Source organism: Pyrus communis, chromosome 1 (assembly GCF_963583255.1).
Source record: "Pyrus communis chromosome 1, drPyrComm1.1, whole genome shotgun sequence".
In the NCBI taxonomy this organism is placed as follows: domain Eukaryota; kingdom Viridiplantae; phylum Streptophyta; class Magnoliopsida; order Rosales; family Rosaceae; genus Pyrus; species Pyrus communis.
The window spans coordinates 42822154-42843941 of record NC_084803.1 but is presented as its reverse complement, the minus strand read 5'-3'; the positions used below and the strand labels follow the sequence as shown (position 1 = coordinate 42843941).

At 36.5% G+C, this 21788-nt stretch overlaps 3 protein-coding genes across 3 annotated transcripts; 1 reads left to right on the top strand and 2 right to left on the bottom strand.

The window, feature by feature from the left end:
• Positions 1-93: 93 nt before the first annotated feature.
• LOC137713414 (leucine--tRNA ligase, cytoplasmic-like) lies at positions 94-5890 on the bottom strand. Its single transcript, XM_068452708.1, has 3 exons — positions 5700-5890; positions 1384-4689; positions 94-461 (listed from the first exon to the last, which is right to left on the bottom strand). The coding sequence occupies exons 2-3, from the start codon at positions 4668-4670 to the stop codon at positions 455-457; spliced, it is 3294 nt and encodes a 1097-aa protein (XP_068308809.1). The 5' UTR covers positions 4671-4689; positions 5700-5890; the 3' UTR covers positions 94-454.
• Positions 5891-11683: 5793 nt separating this feature from the next.
• On the top strand, positions 11684-14838 carry LOC137713403 (ras-related protein RABD1). Its single transcript, XM_068452700.1, has 8 exons — positions 11684-11750; positions 11861-11933; positions 12076-12123; positions 12229-12276; positions 13056-13127; positions 13559-13714; positions 14213-14316; positions 14594-14838. The coding sequence occupies exons 1-8, from the start codon at positions 11737-11739 to the stop codon at positions 14682-14684; spliced, it is 606 nt and encodes a 201-aa protein (XP_068308801.1). The 5' UTR covers positions 11684-11736; the 3' UTR covers positions 14685-14838.
• Positions 14839-17734: 2896 nt separating this feature from the next.
• LOC137713396 (ras-related protein RABA2a) lies at positions 17735-20711 on the bottom strand. The gene is made up of 2 exons (XM_068452688.1): positions 20426-20711; positions 17735-18511 (listed from the first exon to the last, which is right to left on the bottom strand). The coding sequence occupies exons 1-2, from the start codon at positions 20588-20590 to the stop codon at positions 18026-18028; spliced, it is 651 nt and encodes a 216-aa protein (XP_068308789.1). The 5' UTR covers positions 20591-20711; the 3' UTR covers positions 17735-18025.
• Between the last annotated feature and the right edge of the window lie 1077 nt (positions 20712-21788).

The following is a 21788-nucleotide window of genomic DNA, read 5'->3' as shown; positions in this document are numbered from 1 at the left end:
AAAACACACTTTCCTCTCAACAGAAAAAAGATTCCTACACCCAGGGAATGAACTGAATATAATTGCAAATATATACTGGACTGGACGCAACAATTAAACCATCGATATGGTGGTCCGAAATAATTTTAAAGCAAAAGTTATATCCATCTGTTGAAGATATAATGTAAGTCTACAACATGCTGAACAGTAACACAAAACTAAACTCCGATATTCAAAAATTCAAATACAAGGCGCCACTCCCAAAAAAACCTCCCCCAGTTTATCATTGGAGAAGTCTGACATGTGTTATCTTCACTGCAAGCAATTCTCTCAGCAACACGTAACTTAAAACTCCACATATGCTTTGACTGCAGAAAGCCTTTCTGCAATCACTCTAGTTCCTTGTCAAGCAAAGTATAGAAGGATCACCTTCCAAGCCGGCTTAATTTTTCATTGCCAACGTTTGAGAGCGGAGTTATGACCTATTGATATACAAGAGATGAAATAGAAATGAGATAAGGCTGTAGAATCAGAATACATAATTTGGGTATAGTGATATGATTTTAGCCATCTGCAAAGCCAGGGTTTTATCACATAGAAATACTTGCAAGAGAACAATGTAATTGTAGTGCAAATGGCTCAAGCAAGGTTGATCTCCACAGGGACTGACGCCCTTACTATCAATATCAGCAAAAAGAAGAGGAGTTTGCTCGTAATCAACCAAAATCTTGCAATGAAGAAACCAAGTATGCATACTAATGAATAACACCAAGGATGCAATGATTAGTCTCAAAACCCTAAAAAACAAAACATTGCATCCAGACTCGAGTTGAACATTGCACAACATAAAATCGAACTATTACCAAAATTGACATTATACTTCAAACACAAACTCATTTAGACACACCTAACAAATGATGAACAAGCCTTATTTCATTAATAACATATATATACCAGTGCAACATGATGCGACACATTACAAATTTTCGCTAAAAAAGTTAATAAAACATATCTACACCAACGTGACACATAACATGCCTCAAACCCCAAAACAAAATTGCCTCAAGATAGCACACAATGTGGCACATCAAAGATCTGTAAACAGTTTTTGTTATTTTTATTATTGGTTCTTCCAATCTGGTTTGTGAGATTACGGGGTGGGGTAAGAAACAATTAAATCCTCACCTCCAGTAGAGGGTTTATCTTATATAAAGTAATTTTCCCCTCCATCGACCAGCAAACAAGTGCAGCACTAAATAATGATTGTAAAATTATAACTGAAAAAATAAAGTACACTTTGGTTTTCAATGTGTGTTGTAATTTGCAAATGTGTGAAATAAATTATGAATGAGTTGAAAGTCATTTATGTAAACTGCAAATATGTATCAGCAAGTTTATAATTACCGGGTCAAGAAGATGGCAGTTGGGCTTCCAGGGGATGGCGGATTCTGCTCTATTAATTTAACAAGTGAACCAGCTTTAGCAAGAGCATCAGGGTCGGTACCAGACAGAACTTCTACTTCTTCAAGCTCGACTTGTCCCTTAGTGTCCACCTTCACTTGTCTCTTAATTAAGTCCAAGTTCTCTTGAAGGACCTCAATCTCTCCAAATGGTAGCTTCAAGTCTAAGGCATGGACCCCAAGAGTAACCGCCTCATCCTTTTTGAACCTCAAAAAAGGCATACAAAGCTTTTGGGTTTGTCTAAAATCTTTACTCTGACCAATTGAACTTCTTTGCAAAGCCTCCAGAATTACCTTGTCTGAAGCAAAAGTGCGAGTATCTCGGTCAAAGTTACTTTGTAGTATCCTCAAACACTCCGCCTTCCATCCATCGAACTGCTCATTTACATATATCAAACCAATCAACCTTTTGGTTTCCATCGAGGTTTTAACTGGAGGACCCTTCTTATTGGCTTTTGTTGAGCCTGAAGTTTGCTTTTCAAGAAGCTTCCTCATAACAACAATGGAATGTTGCAAATACTTGTTGGCACTCTGGAGGATCAGATCTGGAGAATCAGCCACAGGCCATCCTGCATTAACCACAAACCCTTCCTTCTTTAAAAGTTCCCTCCATACATATTCGGCATAGTGCGGACAGATTGGGGTAATGAGACGTGTCTGCACATCCATAAAACGCCACAGCAATTCATGGTTCATGCCCCCAGAACCACATGAAAGCCTGTACTCATCCCTAGAAGCCTGAAGATCGTAAAACCCAGTCTTGAGCGCATCTCGGAACATGTAATCCCGGTAATTCTGCTCAGTCCTGTTCACAGCAATATTTATCTCATTCAAAAAGACCCTGTCAGCATAAGTAGAAGGAGGACCTATTCTCAAAGAGGATTCTGCAGCTAAAACTTCTTCCATCCATGCGATCTCTTTAGTTAGCTTTAGAATAGCAGCATTTGCAGTCTCAAATACGAAATTTGCATCATCAACACCATCTCCAGCATCAGCCAATGAGAATCGCGTGGCATCAGCAGAAAATTCCTCAATTGCCTGGCGAATGGTCCTAAAGTTCCCTGTAGACTTAGACATCTTCTCAGCATTTAACATGATGTGCCCATTGCATCTAAACCCACGAGGCCAGTGCTTCTTGCGCATAATTGCCGTGTGGTTGTAAATGCAGAAGGTTAAATGATTTTGGATTAGATCCTTGCCAGACACTCGAAGATCAAAAGGATACCAATACTCAAATTCCTGCTTCATCTTATTAAGAATGGATGACGAGATGTCAGATGATTCAGGATATGGGCCATCACAGAAAATATACTCCCAGACCTCATCAGTCATTTGTTCAGGTTTAATTACAGATTTGCTGGAACCATACATGTCTCCATTGTGTAAAATGTGAGCAATAGTGTAATAAGCCATGTAAATAGTTGAATCAGATAACGACTCAACTAAGAACTCTTCATCCCAGGGAATACGAGTCCCAAGCCCAAAAGATCGTGAACAAGCCCATTGATTCAACCAACCCAATGTGTGTTCAAATCCATGTCTTGTCTCGTCATGATACAAATTCATGCTGGACAAGCACTCCTCAGCCAGTTTTTTCCATTCGGGTTCCCCATATGTGATATACCATTGATCTGTGAGAGCCACAACACATTCATCACCTGATCGTGACACCACCCGCTTCTCAGGTTCACTATATACAATTGCTTCATTTGCCTCTATGAGCTTGCTCCTTATCAACGGTTTTGCCTCCTGGACTTTCCATCCTTCGAATTCACCCACAATAAGTGTTCCTTCAGTGAATCCTTTCAGGTAAGTCAGCCTCTTGGCTTCTGCTAGCTTCTCTTTCTCATTCTGGCTCTTGATTTTTAGATCTGCACAGACCTTTTCCGCAGCTTTATTTCCAAATTCAGGAATATTGATAATTGGAATAATCTCAAAGGGCATGACCCACTCATCCTTCACGCCATATTTTGCTCTAAGAGCGGGTTTGGCTTTTAAATCATGTAAGGCCATATAATCATCAGGAGAATCAGCAGGCACACTGGTCACAATCCCAGTACCTTTGTCTGTCAGGACAGTCAACATAGGAAGAGTGTAAATAATCTGATTGATTGCACGTGGTGACTTCAATGGAAGGCCAATCAAATCACGGCCCGTGAGCTCCACCAAACAAGTAGGTTTCTCTGGGACCCTAGAATACTTCTGATAGGCAAGATTAAGTGCTGCTCTCTGCGTTAGAATAAGTACCTCTGTTTCATTGATTTCAAAGGCTCCATATTTCCCATCAGGCAATACCCATGCATTTGTTTGTCCATACATGGTCTCAGGTCTCAGTGTTGCTGCAGCAAGGAACACTTTCCTTCCCTCCAACACTTTCAGTTTAGATGGGAAAGGTGCAACCACCTCCATTTTGATGAGGATGTATTCCTGGGGCTGAACACCTTCGCCACTTGCCCTATCATGATCTGCACATGGCTGCCCATCCAATGGAGAGTAAATTGTGTAACGGACATCTTTCACAATCTTGCCCATGGATTTTAATTTCCTCACCTGCCACCTCACAAAGGCATCAAAAACTGGGTTCATGTCTGTAGTAATAAATGACCGCCTCCAATCACATCCCAATCCAAAAGCCTTGAGGTCTTTCACTGCCAATGGAGGAAAGAATGTCAACCAGTTGTATGGATTTTGGAATTTGGATATCTCGCTATCGGAGAGGCCAAAACTACGCATGATTTCCCATTGGTATGCTTGTCCACCTGATTTTGATGCAGCCTTTGACTTCTTTCCCTTGAACTTATCTGGAGGTGCTCCACTATTTGCACCTTCTGTTTCTGCTTCAACTTCCTGACTCCCCTGTTCCACTTCTTTTGGAAAAACTGGAGGGTCGCCAAACAGTTGAATCTCTCTCGCAAGTTTATCAGCCGACGCTTTGATAGGCATGCCAGTGCAATGGAAAGCAAATGGCAAAAGCACATTGGCACCTCTTAACCTATGGTAAGCTGCAGCAAACTCTAGCTTGGAGAGTGAGAATGCATGTCCAAGATGCAAAAAACCATTCATGTACGGAAATGGAAAGTTTCCAAAGAACTTCTCCCCAGGTTCGGGAGGCTTTTCACAAGATTCAGCTCTGAAAACATCCTTCTCTTCCCACCAGCTTCGAACCTTTGTCTCAATCTCAAGGAGGTGGTCTCTCCTGGCGAAGCTCCTCCCACCACCTTCAGCTGCCATTTCAGTAATCTTACAGAAACTGCAAAAAGTGAAATGTTTTACATAAGCAAACCAGCGTTCCAAGGGCATTATTACCTCAAATAAAAATGCAAGTAAAACATCCAAATTAAAATTAACCCCTTTGAGTGAATGAAAAGGCAATATGGTTGTAGCACAATTTTAAAAAAAAAAAAAAAGCAAAGAATTATTATTATTATAGAGGATTAAAAGCCAAGCAAGTCCGCACTGGTTATTCACATAATTCGAAGGTAAATTTCAGCTAGATAAAAACCAGTTATCACCACTACATACGTACACATCACCACTACATACATACACAGTGTTTAAAAGTTCTTCGATATGGTTGATGTTTCAAAAAATCAGAGGAAGAACTGAAAGGGAGTGGAATCTAAACTTCATCCATATTGGAGAAATTCTTCAATTTCGGCCAAAATTGACAGATTTCGTAGATATTTCCAACATCAGTTAAATCTCGGAGAAACACTTATATGTTGTGTTTGACATTCCTCGAATTTCATTTTAAATTTCAAACGTTTTTAAGTAAATTTCCATCTTTTGCAACCCATATTGATATCGATATATCCATCTATATTTCCACAAATTTGCATATCGATATTTCCATCAATATCGGTATTTAAATACTGTGCATACATGCATACGTACATATTCACATGTATGCACTTACACTAACCAAATCAAAGAATCAGAGAAATCCAAATTCCATCTTAACAAATAGATACTAAAAACTAAAACATCAAATTTAATCGGAAATTGTAGCAGTTGCGTTCAGAAACTCAAATTTTCCAAATAAAAATAAAAATCTTCACTTTAACCCCTATTCATTCTGATCAGTAAATTAAGTCATCGAGAAAAAAAAAATCAGTAAATTAATTCGACATGAGCAATTTGTAAAGAACAAATATTTACTATTCAATCACAGAATGCATAGATCGATAAGCTCGAGTAAAACTCAAATAAAAATATTTGAAACCGAAAAAATTAGAAGAAAAAAACCAGTGAGAAATATACCTCCGGTTCAAGATTGAACAGGGCAGGGCATTACATGAAAGTTTGCGCGCGTTTTCTCGAGCTAGACGAAAAGCCAGGGGAGAGATTAGGGTTTCTGCTTCTTTGGGGACGATAACGATGTGATAAAAGCGGAAGAAGGAAGGAGGAGAAGGAAAGGAGAGCTTAGGAAGAAGATGAGGACTGAGGAGTAAATTAGGGCTTTGGGGACTCGGACTTTAACTGGGCCACGAGGCAGGTTCTGAGATTAGGCTTATTTTGGAAAATTGAGTTTAATAGCTCTTTACAACGAATCTTGTTAAAATTCAATTTCTTTTTCTCAAAAAAAAAAAAAAAAAAAAAAAAAAAATCAATTTCTTTTTTTCGACGAAATTACAAGTTAAATTGCTCTTAATTTTTAAGGGTAGTGATATTCACACATTTATTTTTATCTTTCACATACCATTTTTAATTTCTGGCATTTTAATTAAATAAATTGAACTATACCCCACATACTTAATAAAACCCACCTTTACTTTTTAAACTAAAATTTATCTTAATACACCCTACATTTTTTCCAATATTACCCTCACAACCAACATACACAATAATAAGACACCTAACGCTCAAACTCTTCATCAACATCTGGGTTTATGTCAATTGAGTGTTTAGTTTTTTGTCAATTAGGGATTTTAGATTTCATATTTGAAGAAATTGGATCAAAAGCATCGAATGCAAACCAAGTTCTACAAAAAAATAGAATAGAGCCATTGCAATCTTAGCAAGTGAATTCAAAAGGTTGTTCAAGATAATTTCGGAAGTGTTCATCATCAATTCATCATCAAGCCATCACATTGAAAGACTATTTCTTCTATTGGCTTGAGTAAGGAGAAATAATTTGACAAGTTGCCCTAAGTTTCTTCATGAGGTTTTCAATATTTGTTTTTTGTACACGCTCAACAGGCAATAGCAAACTCCACCATATCAAAAGCAAACTGGTTCAATTTTCTTTGAAGAGATTTTTGCCAATCGAATGAAATATTATAAAGACAAACTGATATTTGATAAATGACATTGCAATGAATTGTATCGTTGAGTTCAACAGCGGGTGAAAGTGGCTTCGAGAGCTTGAAGAAAATAATATACACTAAAAATGATTTTGAGGTGTATTCATAATCTTATGGGGTCTAAATAGTCTTTTTGTATTAAAGTGTATAAGTAATATTTTATGAGGGGTGCATTCAACAATATGTGATGTGCTAATGGAAAAACCCAAAGATCAAGGAACAAAATTAACAAGAGTGTATAGAAGGTAAACCCAATTTTTATCACTTATGTGTGCTTGTGCTTACTCTGAGTTGTTAACAAAATATTTTGAGTCATCGTATATTTTATCGATATGCCATTTGAGATGGCATTAATATTTCGTTGATGTGCTTGTGCTTTGTTGTTGGTAAAATATCAATGTCATATGAACATCATATCGAAGAAATATTGACACTATCTCGATGAAATATTGAAATCGATGTCGACATACTACGACAACACAATATCGAACATGAGATAAATAATGTAGATCGTGTATCAATGAGATATAGATCCAATTGATGAAAATAGTATCACCAAAGGGACACAATATCTACGAAAATGATATCAATGGAGAAAACCAAATATATTTAAATTAACAAAATCAATGTCAAATACAACATTTTTAATTCAATGACACCACTTATTAGCACTATCATTTTCTGAGTGGAAGGAGAATAAAGCATCGAGACATCCACGCAACTACTTTGGCACATGTTCTTCCGAACAGATTCCTTAATATGTTATTCCGAACAGATTCCTTAACATGTTCTTCCGAACAGATTCCTTAACATGTTCTTCCAAATGCTCTGTTAGGATTTGTGATTTTAGCTAGAGAGTGCAGCGTGGGAGCAAAAGGAGTCGACGGAGAGGTTGAGAGAGAAGGGTCGGCATATCTGAAATTATGACTCTCAGAGATCTCCTCCATATGATTTTGAAGAAGAGGTTTTATTATAAAGTTAATTTGTAATATGGAGATCAGTTCAACGTTTTATAATCTTTGCAAGGTTTATTCTTTCATTAATGTGAAGGTAAAATGTGAGACTCTTTTACGTCCACATTCTCACACGTCATTTAATATGTGGCTAATTTTCAAGTCAAATACGTGGACAACACGAAACAAATGATGTGGAGCTCGTGTTGCCGTTGGGCTTCACACGTGGACCTACTCTGATACCATGAAGAAGTTGAGATTCCACCATAAAATTGATTGGCAATATGGGGTGCAGTCCAACCTCTTATAAGCCTTTGCAAGATTTATCCTTCCACTGATATGGGATTCTTTTAACTTCACATACTCAATTTCAAAAGTAGGTTTTAAATGAAGAGTATTTTCATCAAAGAGAACTAATTGAAGCTAGGCTATTTTCTGTTGGTTGGTCTGTAACTGGGCTAGTAATCCCAATTTCCCCTTATTTTTTCCTTAGATTATGTGGAGAGATTTTTCTAAGTTCTAGGTATTCAAGCGGTACTCCACATGTCCTTATATGAGTGGAGGAAATTATATATTTTTTTTTGTGGTTCTCCACATGTCCTTATATAAGTGGAGGAAATTATATTTTTTTTTTTGTGGTTCTCCACCTGTATTAAGACAATTGGAGTGCCCACTTAAATACCGGGCACTTTGAAAAAAATTTCGATTATGTGCACAATGTCCATGGTTTGTGAGAGAAGAGAAAGAATTGGTTCATCGTCGTAGCGTTTTGGTCGAATAATTATGTGTAAGTTTTACTTTATATGACAAGATATTATTGAATCGAAACATCTGTGGTGGTGAACTCATACCATACAGTTGCTCTTATAGATAAGCTTTGTGTCATGAATCATGATCTCATGTCAACTTCAATCATTGAATTTTGCCAATGTTTGTTTTTTTAGAGAAGTAGGATATTCATTAATATTGTGAAAGATTACGTACAAAGAGGATACGGTTTTTTAAGGTGAGTATTGAAAAAAAATATTGTCAGAATTTCAACTCGATTGAAAGAAAGAAAATATGTCACACTATAATTACATAGTTTGAATATCCTCTTAAAGAAGATCAACAATTAAGTTCAGAGGCTCCTCGAACCATATGAGATCTTGTGCTGCCATCAAGCCATGCCTTGTCAGCCTATGGGCTTGTTTAATACACATAATTGGATTGAATTGGAGATGATCAAATTTCAAGATATTTAAAGGAGGGAGTGAATTTCTTTTCATTTGGAAGGGATTAGAAGAGAATTAGCTATGAAGAAAATTCATTCCATCTAATCCTATTTAAGAAGAATTAGAATGGACAAGTTTTCGTCGCAAGTAATCCACTCTTCTATCCTTGAAGTGTTCATAATTTTATAATTTCTCTCTGCAATATACTTTTAATTTAGTATGTCATCCCTTACGTTTCAAATTCCAATCATTTGTGTCAATGTCGTTTTTCATTTAAATATGTTATTGGACCTTGATTTTTTAATGAACAGTGATTTGGCCAAGTCCTTTTGCTCTAACAAACAGATCAAGCAGCAGGCCACCACTTCGGACCAACTTCGCCTTAAATCTAGATGATACTATTGTGCGCATTAAAACACAAAACGCAAAGGTTGAGATTTAACCAAATAAGACGGCTCACTCGTTAAAAACAATGTGCGAGGGAGGACAATGATTTGGCCACCTTAAAACACCGTATCCTCTTTGTACGTAATCCTTCACAATATTAATGAATATCCTGCTTGATTTGGCCTGAGGTTTGGAAGACAATGATGAAAAACCAAAGTTATGGTCAATCAACTTGCTTCACGTCCATGCTAATCTACTTGGAGACATCGATCGTACCCCTTTTCGAGGATTCGACACCGGTTCTTAGGCCGATGAGCTTAGAACTCATTGTTTACCATATATGTACGTATTTATAAGTTGAAATCTTTAACAAGCAAAGCATAAGCATAGAAAAGAATCACGATCAGTTTATTAAAAGTCAGTTAACTTGTAGTGCAAGTTTCCTTACTGTTAATTCACTAGATTTACAATTCATTATGTTGGCTAGGTTTTCTCCATACTCGTTTCTAAATAGTCTTGCTCTTATCGGGTGTGAGCAGGGGTGGATCCATAGAGGGACCAAGGTGGTCCCAGGACCACCCGAAAGCTGGAAAAACGTCCATGAAGGTCCTCCGGGGACCCTCCAAATGTTTCGGCAGGGGGGAGAGATCTACCCCTAAGACTATATAGGCTACACCAAGGCAATTATTTTGTCAAATAATGTTAGTCAATTCAAAATCCATCCATGGAGGAGGTGAAGGAATTGCAGGGCTACAACGGCTTTCTCGTGAGGAAGTTGAAAGAGACGCTGACACTTTCATTTTTTTTTTCCTTCTACGTTGAAGTTTTGGACGTCTCATTTATTCAATTAACATCTTTATGGGCTATCAAATTTAAGAGTGATAAAAGCCCACTAACTTTAAAGACCTTTTATTTTTTTTTTTTTTCTTTTGGAAGTTGCCCATTTTTTAGATAATTTAATAGAAAAAAATAATTGATTTTGGTGAACTATTATCTTCTTTTCTTGCCAAAGAAAAGACTTATATAAAAGATAGAAAACTATCAATGTAAGAGAACAAGGGAACTAAGGCCACTTAGTACTTCGATTCTCACCAAAGATGAATTTGAACTACATTATTATTAGTCAATCCTTGGTGTAGATATTTAATCAACCTATCTTCTGCACTTACGAAGATCTCCAGCGGCAGCAGTACCCTTGGTACAAAAAAGAGTTTCTTGCCTTCCATAGAATCATAAGAGCGAATGCAAAGCTGTGCCTAGGCAACTCCAGGCTAAGCTTGTCACATAGTCCCTCACGAACATCCCTCTAGCCCTCCAAACTCCGACAGCCAGTGAGCAATCGCGCAAACACATCATCGGTTGTTTGCGACCGTTCATTACAAAACAAGCAGCTTCCTTCACAATCAATCTTCATTTTCTGCACATTAGCACACATATTGTGGCAACTGGCAAATCATATTTCTGATGATATTTTGCTTGAGCAGATTTGCAACCAAGGAATCTGGATTGAGTAGGAGCCACTAAACTTGCTTTTTTGGTAAACCCCAAACTAAAGCATATAGATCTCGGATCGTGCCAATGGTTAAGATTTATAGAACTCATTTGATTAGACAAGCAAAGTCATACTAGCACTTCCATTGTTTAACATGTTAACTTTGTTTGTCTAATCAAATGAGTTTAAAAATCTTTGTAAATCATGTGGAGATGAATACCTCAATTATAATCACAAGTCCTCCTCTACATAATTTGTACAATCATGTTAAACTGAATTACAAAAGATACTAATGGTAGTCTTATTATCAAACAATAAATTCATACGTTGATCCAATGCAAACTTAAATTTTATGCGATAACTTCCAATTAAATAATAGATATGCCTTAATAATGTGATATCAAACTAAATATTTGTGATTTACATGTAAAAAAAAATCATTATACTAAAAAAATGCAAAACTAAAATTTTTCAACAAAAAACTCAAAATATCATCATTTTCTATTTAGTTTTTTTTTTTTTTTTTTTTTTTTTAAGATAACTGGTGGTAAATTACTGTAACCTACCTATTCCAGGGTCGGAAGAAAAAAATAAAGAAAAACTAATGAAAATGACTTAAAAACTTTGAGTTTTAACGATAAGGACAAAATAAAAGGTAACACAAATAGTACCATGTTTGATTTTTTAGTGTAAAAATGTAATTTTTCATTAAAATGAACTGTAAGTTTTTCGTTAAAACTACAAAAAAAAAAAACAGAGGTAAAAAATGATGAACTTTAAAGTGGGGCCGCGGGAAAAGCTTTTGGAGTGTCAAGGATTTGACGCGTGAGGTAAGGAAGGAAGTAGAGAACAATACAAAGACAAAAGAGCCCCTTGGGTTCCTTGTGTCTTTTAAACCCCAAAAATCTTCCCCCATCATTTTCGATTTCAATTTGCCGACTCTCAATCATGAGCAACGAATAGTAAGCGCTATTTTCCTTCTCCCCCAAACTTCCCATTTCTGTCAATTTTTATCACGTGCCTGAATTTTATCTTACCGATTTTCTGTGCATTTTTTGGGTTTTTTTTTTAGCGATTATTTGTTCAAGCTTTTGCTAATTGGGGACTCGTCCGTTGGAAAATCTTGCTTGCTTCTCAGATTCGCTGTCAGTCAATTCTCTTTTCTCCTTTATGTTTAAAAATTAATGTTGTGCTTATTTAGAAATAAATTTTAGGGTTTTGAGGTTAATTTTTCTGTAATTGGTACTCAAATTAATGCCTTTTGCTGCCTTTTATTTTTGCTTTCAGGATGATTCCTATGTAGACAGCTACATAAGCACCATTGGAGTTGATTTTGTGAGTATATGTATATGTGTGTATATGTGTATATGTATATATTTATATTTGTATAATTGCTTTGTTGTTTTTGTTTATTTGTTGACGTTTGCTTATTATTTTCAGAAAATCAGAACAGTGGAGCTGGATGGCAAGACAGTCAAGCTGCAGATTGTGAGTAGCGGTTGCTTTCGTTTTTCTTTTTCTATTAAATGAAATTACTTGTTGGGGCCAGTGAGTTCTGCATGTATAACAACAACAACAAAGCCTTCTCCTACTAACTGGGGTCGACTGTATGAATCTTAGAATGCTAATGCGCTTGGTTTTGCGTCAAGTCTTCTGTTAGCTCCTCTTCCTAGGTCTTCCTCTGCCCCTCCTGTCCTGAGCCTTTGTCTCATAATCATATCTTCTAACCGTAGCATCTATATGTCTTCGGTTCACATGTCCAAACCACCTTAACCAATTCTATCTCACCATAACCGATTTAGCATGTATGTTTAAGTTTGACTAAAATAATTTTTTTTTTGTTATGGGTCTATTATGGGTTTTGAATCAATTGGTGTTATCTTATTTTTGTGTGTATATTGGACTTTTGGTTAAATTGTTCTCCAAAATTTGATAAGCTTCTGATGTAAATGAACATTATTGGCTATCTATTTGCATGCCTTTTCTGTAGTGTCATTCTTGATGAACAATTTCAACTTAACAGAAATTTTGTTCCGAAACAACTGCAAAATTGTATGTTTCTTGCATGAGAGAATAGTTGTAAGTCCAGTTCACCAAGTCTTACCTAGGCAGATCAGTAGAAGTATTAAATTGATAGACAGGATATTTATTCGAAATGTTATTTATGATCCCTCATGGAAAACTGAATAGGTTGTTCAATTGCTCTTGCTTGTTGATTAATCAACATTCGGTAGGAAATTAACATATTCATCTTTTCTGTTATTTAGTGGGATACTGCTGGACAGGAGCGGTTCAGGACTATAACAAGCAGTTACTACCGAGGAGCACATGGGATAATTGTAAGATTGTTTACTTGCTTTTTGTATTTTCTTTTGTGCCTTGGGGGTTAGCGGGGTTGAGGAAAATTATTGGTAAGAATAGATCTTGAGCCCCTGGAACTAGAAACCCTTAACTGGGATGGATGCACATGATTTGCTGCAATTGATCAAACCTGCATGATGAAGTTAGCTGAGAATGTTATAAATTTGATGTAGATTATTGACCCTTTGTATATATTTTACTTTCTTTAAATCAAAACGCTTAATATTACCTTAACCATCTTTCTTTCATTTCTATGTTAAAGTCGGTAGTTAATGAAAGCGAGTTTTTTTTTAAAGCTATTCTGAAACATTAACTATGCATGACTTTTTCATATTACATTAGAATGTAATGTGTGGTTTCATTCTTTACCATAAATGAAAGAGTCTTAATTCTACTGGAATTCATCCAGATTGTGTATGATGTTACCGAGATGGAGAGCTTCAATAATGTGAAGCAGTGGCTTAATGAGATTGACAGATATGCAAATGACAGCGTGTGCAAGCTTCTGGTTGGTAATAAATGTGATTTAGTTGAGAACAAGGTTGTTGACACACAAACTGCTAAGGTAAATGTTGTAGTTTAGTTGCGTGAACAATTAATCAGTTTACTTTAAATGCTTATTTTCTTCACCACACTTTTGGGCAGTTGATATGCTCAGTCCACTAAAAGCATCAAACCCGTTCCATAAAACTGTTAAAACTGTGGGCGTGTTTGCATGTTGCTTAATTTGCATGTTTATTTACCTCTTATTTCCAGTTACAAGTATGGTTATTTTTATTGCATATTATAGTGCTGCAATATAAATTCTTTTTGACATTAAGAAGTGTACCTCAAAGTGCTTTGCATTAGTAGAGTGGGTGTTCGAGGTTTGAGCTTCCGGGAAGGTGAAATGCTCCTAATGACGTTCTGAATGATTCCCATGAATGTGGAGTCAGAGAAAGTGATTTTCCATTGATGAACATACAATCTTTGTCTATCAAGCTGTCTATAAATAACAATGATTTGTTAATAATTTCTTGCTGTGGCTTAACTTTTCTATCTTGTTTGTAATGATGCACCATAGGCGTTTGCTGACGAGCTTGGGATCCCTTTCCTTGAGACAAGTGCTAAAGACTCGATCAATGTTGAGCAGGCTTTCTTAACCATGGCTGCCGAGATAAAGAAAAAGTAAAACCACTAATCAACTCTTCCATGCTATAATTCTAAACTCCTTTAACCTAATAATTGCTCCAATGATAACCGTAAAATATCTGTCAGAATCTGTGATATATTTCTTCTTTAAACTACACCTAAAAGAAGAAGAGGTATTAAAAAAGAATCTTACGGAATAGCACTTTATTTTGTTTTTGTTACTGTTTAATTTTGTGGACAGATACTAAATTGTGGTTTTACTTGCTTGTAAACTCTTATCTTCGTAATTGTTTTTTCGTTTAAAATTTTGCAGAATGGGAAACCAACCAACTGCTAACAATTCGAGCGGAACTGTAGAAATGAAGGGCCAGCCAATTCAGCAGAACAGCAATTGTTGTGGTTAGTCATACCATTCCTAGTATCAAATCTGTTATAAAATCCTAAGGCAGTGGAACTGTGTTGACCGAACTGTCGTGTGGATCCTTCAGAAACTTGTAAAATATTGCCTACTTGAATCTTTGTCTACGGAGAAACTGGAATTAGGCCTGTTAGATGATCGGTATTAAACGTCTACGATGATTGAAAGAAAAAATTTGCAGGATTAACGAAAAAATGTTGAAAAATGCAAGGAAAAAGTCGTGCAGGATTGAAGAGTGATAGTTGCATTTTAAGAGTGTTCTTTGCACCCCCTCCCTATGGATTGCCATTAGATTAGTTTGATTTAATTGACACGAACTCGCGTTTGAACCCAAATGATGGGTAGACCTGAAAACCCGAGTGAACCCAAACCTGGTTAAACTTGAATGAACTTTTGCCCATCAAACCCGAATTGTGAAAGGCTGTTTAGGATTGGGTTGACATTCCAACACGTCCGACCTGTTTGACTGACATCCTTAGAATCAAATCAACTTTTACAAACCTTTGGATATTTTCTTCACTTTGCCCCTTCCACAAAGTTTTGGTTTGATGGCATTCTTCATCAAATAAATGATTTGAATTTTTGGGCTAAGGGAGAGTTAAAGCATTTTAATTGATGTTTTTCTTTCATTTACACGGAAGAAAATCAAATTCGTGACCCTTTCCTCGCCACTTTGGTCAATCCGTTTGAATTAAAATTTTCATTTGAATTTATTTAGAATTTTGGATCAAATTCCAAAATTAAAATGATGGACAGTTGAGTGGAACACACCAATTAACAAAATTAAAGATATAAAGGGCGATTCCAAGTCAATAAGGTTCTTCACTTTTTGAGGGTCGGGAGAGGGGATTATTGCTTTGCCAAGATATTGTTTTCATGACTTGAAACCGTGATTTTTTTGTTACAAAGAAGCAACATTTCTGTTGCGCAAGACTCGTCTTGTAATGCAAAACTAAAGAAGTAAAAAAAAAAAAAAAAAAAAAAAAACAAGGGATATTACAGTGAGCTTTTCTCCTGTATGTTTGGAGCCAGAGATCAACTTGGAAAATTCAGCTTTAGGTAAATCACTGCAATTCAACAGAGGGAATGTGGGATGACATCCCTTTCCCCTTGAACTGAACCTACATATGCGTCGTCCAATATGCCCTACAGGAAATGACCTAAAAGCCCATTTCAAAAATCTGATATTACATTTTTGGTAGAATTGAAAACAAAGGTTTGCTAAAACGAGAGAATTAAAATTGAATAGATACAATAATGCGAATATATACCTCTATTAAATCATCGATTCAATGTTTTGAATTGCTCCTGTTTAGCTCTACAAAGCTAACACCCTCCTTTTTATCTTGGTCGTCAAATGTTTCAATAATTAACCCCATCATTTTGAAAATGGAATTCAATACTCGTTAAGGAATTAGAGAACGATACATGACTGCACTATAATTGTGTGTATAGTACCTTGGTCTTGAACTATTTTATAGGTGAAGGCAACAATTTTGGAACCCCAATATTGGGAAACAATGTGCCAGATTGATTTACACACCGTATTTGGTTTAGTTTTTTTTTTAGATTTGTTCAACACGTGGTTAGTATTTCAACCCATTCTAGATGAGGGTGACGATTTTCAAACTACAATATTGAAGAAATAATGTGTCTGGATCTGGGGATGAATTTAATAAACCGTATATGGTCTAGATTTTGTCTAGATTTGTTTGACATGTGGTTAGCAATCAATCCATTCTAGGTGAAGGTGACAATTTTGGAACCACAATATTGAAGAAACAATGAGCATGAATCTGGAGATGGATTTAATACTCCGTATCTAGTTTAGATTTTCTCTAAATTTGTTCGACACAGGATTTACTTTTTCAACCCATTCTAGATGAAGGGACGGTTTTGGAACCACACTATTGAAGAAGCAATGTGCTTGAATCTGAAGTTGGATTTAATACGTTGAATATGGTTTATATTTTCTCTATATTTGTACGACACATGATTAGTATCTCAACCCATTTCATATGAAGGCGACGATTTTGGAACCCCAGTATTGAAGAAACAATGTGCATGAATCTGGAGAGGGATTTAACATCGTATCTAGTTTAGATTTTCTCTAGATTTGTTCGAGACCTGTTTAATATTTCAACCCATTTTAGGTGAAGGCGACGGTTTTGGAATCACCGTATTGAAGAAACAATGTGCCTGAATGTGGAGATGGATTTAATACACCGTATTTGGTTTAGATTTTCTCTTGATTTGTTCAACACGTCGTAGTATTTCAAACCCATTCTAGGTGAAGGCGACGGTTTTGGAACCACAATATTGAAGAAACAATGTGTGGAAGAAAGATTAAACGACGAAATTATTAACCAAACACACGTGGCAATGACCTAACAATTTGTTGTACCATTTTATTTTTCCTATTAACAAACATAAAAAAATGTTGAATACAAGATTACTTGAACCACGAGCCTCTTGCATAATGCTTTTAATTCTTAAAAAAATAGGCTTTTTAGCTAAAATGGTCTCTAAGATTGACATAATTTCTCACTTTAGTCTTTGAGATTAAAAATCAATAAAACTAGTCTCTGAGTTTGTCCACGAACAATCGTTTTGGTCTTTCGTGAAAATCTCTATTAAATAAGGAAATAATAAAAATACCCTAAAAATTTGTCTAATAATTTTAGCCTATTATTTATTAAGTTGATGATATTCTTATCATCTTGGTTCTTATAGAACAAATATTTTCACGGAATACTCAAAATAATTAAGGGTATGCAAACCCAAGGACCTTCGATTTTAAATCTCAGGAACCAAAGTGAGAAGTATGTCAATCTCAAAGATCATTTTGGTTAGAAAACCTAAAAAATATCGAGTACCGCAAAACCATATTTCGTTTCAAAGTAAACACCGAAAAAAAATAATCATCGCAACTTCGGAGCGAGAGTATAGGCATAAGCCTTCCTAGACTCCATGACTCCCTCAAACCAAGCGTACCGTAGCGGTTTCTAATAGCAATAGTTCGAATGCGGTTTCTAGTAAATAGGTGAAAAGTAATAATTTTGGCTCTGACCTGTTTAAGTATTTCTACAAATACAATCCAAACCTCTTGAGGCTTAATCTTACTTAGGTGTTTCATCCATCTAATCATCACTGTTATATACCTCATAGATATACCCCTTACAGAAAAAACCCGGGCAACGGGAAAAATAAATTATAGTTTGACAAAGGACTAAGCACCAAGAATAAGTTGAAAGCAATAACCCACGACAGAGAGGAATACGAAACGAGGAAGAGAACAAATACGGGAAAAACTCAATTTAATCAACCTCAGGTTGAAGAACAGCAAGCCTTCTTTGTATTGACCTCTGAATCTCCGGTGACTGCAATTGTCTTCCCTTCTTTGATGCTTGCAGGTGTTGGCTCGCCTGATGAGATAGACTTCTTACTAATAATACGGTATATCTCTGCCAGAATTGTCTGGAAAGCCTTCTCAACGTTGATTGCTTCAAGAGCAGATGTTTCAATGAATGAAAGGCCTTCTTTTTCGGCATAGCCCTGGGCATCTTCTGTGGCAACCGCACGTAGATGCTTCAGATCAGTCTTGTTCCCAATCATCATGATCACAATGTTTGAGTCAGCATGGTCTCTTAATTCCTTCAGCCACCTGCTTACGTTCTCAAATGTTGTTGGTTTTGTTACATCATAGACAAGTAAAGCTCCAAGGGCCCCTCTATAGTAGGCACTCGTGATTGCTCTATATCGCTCCTGTCCTGCTGTGTCCCATATCTGAGCTTTCACAGTTCTCCCCTCGACCTGACAAAATGAACAGGCGGTCTTAAACAACACAACATTCATCCACTCAAGTGTAAGCCAAAATACTGTCTTATCGACTGAGGGAGGTCTTATAGAGCATGATATTCCAGTCATGATAATTTTACAAGAGGGAGAGCTTTTAGATGTGATCTAATTGCAATGAAGTGGTGGGTGATAGAGGTGAGACTTTGCTTGTATGATCCTGACCAATCCCAACTTTGGACAGCTTGGCCCAAAATATTCGGTAAGTTCAACAAGCACAGGCAGAATTCAACATGAGTTAAAAGTTTGGCAAACATATGAAGGAGTATCGCCAACACAAGCAACTCAAGCAACTTATCAGTGAACCTGTTTAATACAAACCCACATATAGGGAAGGACGAAGAGATGTCCACATCATTGAAAAAATGCGGAAATCAAACCCCCAGTCACTTCAACTTGTGGTCCATTTCTTAGGTTTAACTTCAAAGATTATTTATTGTCCATACAAACACAACGGATCTCATAAATTGAAGTCATGATTCTTTTACAAGAGGAAGAGCTTTTAGATGTGATCTAATTGCAATGAAGTGGTGGGTGATAGAGGTGAGACTTTGCTTGTATGAACCTGACCAATCCTAACTTTGGGCAACTTGGCCCAAAATATTCAGTAAGTTCAGCAAGCACAGACGAAATTCAACACGAGTTAAAAGTTGGTCAAACATATGAAAGAGTATCACTAACACAAGCAACTTATAAGTGAACCTGTTTAACACACACCCACATACAGGGCCGGACCAAGAGATGCCTACATCATTGAAAAATGTAGAAATCAAACCTCCAGTCACTTCAACTTGTGATCCATTTCTTAGGTTAAACTTCAAAGATCACTTAAGGTAAAATTAGCCCAATAGGAACCCATTAGTCATCGAAATTGTGCATACAAACGCAAACGATCTGATAAATTGAAATGATAATGATGGTTATCATACGGCCAAATGATTTCCAATTTTGTCTAATTTATAAACCTTGATGGAGGACTGAAAAATAAAGGGTCCTAATCATTGGACGGCATACTAGTTTGAGGAAATCCACACTTCTCATTGTTTCGTGAACATCCAGTATTGATCCTTCCTCTTCAGTCTTCATACTTGAAATCCGTTATCTCAACAGTATTGGTCCACTACTAAGATTTGTTTAAACAAGTTACTGAAAATTTTACATATAAATTTCTCGCCAACGCAGTCAAGATATCATAATCTAAACACCACAAAAATACCAAGAGACTAACTAAAGAAGATATGACCAACCGTCCCAAGACTCCCTCAGGGCTCATAAGGCAATGTTCGGCAAGCAAGAGCAAACTCCCTAACCCAACAATGCCTGCCCGTAATCGATTCCAAAAGGCAGGGGCAAGTTTTTAGTATGTAGTTAGGGAATTTGGATTTCTCTTATAGGCAATCGGATTTAGGGACAATCCATCTTTGATTCCACACCATTTCTCATTTCTCACATCATTAGTAACTATATGATCTGCTTAAACTTCAAAAGAAAAGTAAGCAGATTACAAAATGGAACTTGGTACCCCATGGAGTGAAGAACAAACCCAATTGAATCGGTTCTCGAGAATTCAACAAATCGAATTCAATTCTGGAACCAAGAAAACTAGCAGATCTGGAACAATTTCACATTATACAAATTGGAAACCGATCCAAATCCCGGTTCAATTAAGCATTTCTCAGAGAACCCAGATCCAATTAACTCAAGAAACATTAAGAACGAGCATAAAGAATGAGATCAATCCCGGCTCAGTAACAAATACAAACACAATCGGTTTCGTGGGGGTGTGTGTGTAATGCATCTATATATATAAAAATATATACAGGAGAGCGAGAGAGAGATACAGAGAGAGAGAGAGAGAGAGAGGAGGTGAACCTGCAGAGTCCGGGTGGCAAATTCGACGCCAATGGTGGACTTGGACTCCAAACAGAACTCGTTGCGAGTGAATCGGGAAAGGAGGTTGGATTTCCCTACGCCAGAATCGCCGATTAATACCACTTTGAACAAGTAATCGTATTCCTCGTCCGGCCTTCTCGCCATATCTCTCTCTTTCTCTCTGTTTTTTATTTGTAATTTCGATGTTAAGCGAAGAAGAAGCAGCAGCAGCAGAAGCGGAAGATGTGTGGAACGGACCAAAAATCAAAAGCCGTGATGTGGGTTTCGTTGGCCTTTTTGGCAGATACAAAATGTCCCCAGTCTTTTGACTAAATTACCCTTTACTGTTTAATGGTTTATTCACTTGTGATTTTGGAAATAAGAGTCTCTTGGTACTAAGATTTATCGGTATTCATCTTCACTTGCGAGTGAGAAGTCTTAGATTCGATTCTTGTCAAAAAAAAATTTGAACCACATTAAGGCTAAGCTCACCACTGTCCCCATCATGCCTTCCATTATTCAAAGAAGCCTTCACTTTTTGAAAATTAGAATACTTATTGCGCCCCCCCCCCCCCCCCCCCCCCCCCCCCCCCCCCCAAAAATCCCAGCAACAGTTTCACGGTTCAACACCTCCTCCCTCTGTCTCGTTTTGTTGTTCCTTATTTCAGCCAAGCCAGTCGCTACTGCCAACCTCTAGCAGCCAACTGTTTGTTGGTTGGTTTTCCGCTCATTGCTCAATTTTAGGTAAATTTTTTAACTTTCTATTTTATATTATCCCTAACCCTAATTGATTAATTAATACGAAATTTTAGTTAATTAATAGAGAATCATAGAGTAATACACTAATATAGTTATTTTGCGTATAAATATGAATCCTATGAATGATTATTGTTGAATGAAATTATTGTCTAGAGTAAAAATTGAATTCTTGTTATTGATTAATTGATTATTGATATTAATTTATGAAATGAATTTTTGTGTATTAAATAATTTATATGAATATTGGTATTGATTAATTGAATTGTTGGTTTAATTAGTTAGTACTCATATTGACTATAGTATAGTTTACTCTAGGATTAATAGTCTAAGACTTTTTTTTTCTTTTCCATATACAGTTACATAATGGAACGATATTATAAGAAATAGTGCTTAAGTCCTTCTTCGAATATTCCGAGTAGTCCTCCTTCGAATATTTCAAATATTCCTTCTTCGAGTATTCCGGGTAGTTCCCAACAAAGTGAGGTAATTTAGTTGGATGAAATACTGGCTAATCTTCCTGTAGACTCTGGACATAGACGTTGAATGCTTGATTATCCACCTAATTATCGTGAAACAATTCGTCGACACTATCTCCAATATAATC

Bases quoted from the DNA above. Each gene is read 5' to 3' on its own strand.
- LOC137713414 (XM_068452708.1), bottom strand. From the start codon at position 4,670: ATGGCAGCTGAAGGTGGTGGGAGGAGCTTCGCCAGGAGAGACCACCTC.
- LOC137713403 (XM_068452700.1), top strand. The intron at 13,128-13,558 runs GTAAGATTGTTT...GAATTCATCCAG, and splicing joins GAGGAGCACATGGGATAATT to ATTGTGTATGATGTTACCGA. The intron at 14,317-14,593 runs GTAAAACCACTA...AAAATTTTGCAG, and splicing joins GCTGCCGAGATAAAGAAAAA to AATGGGAAACCAACCAACTG.
- LOC137713396 (XM_068452688.1), bottom strand. From the start codon at position 20,590: ATGGCGAGAAGGCCGGACGAGGAATACGATTACTTGTTCAAAGTGGTA. The intron at 18,512-20,425 runs GTTCACCTCCTC...TCATTTTGTCAG, and splicing joins TTGCCACCCGGACTCTGCAG to GTCGAGGGGAGAACTGTGAA.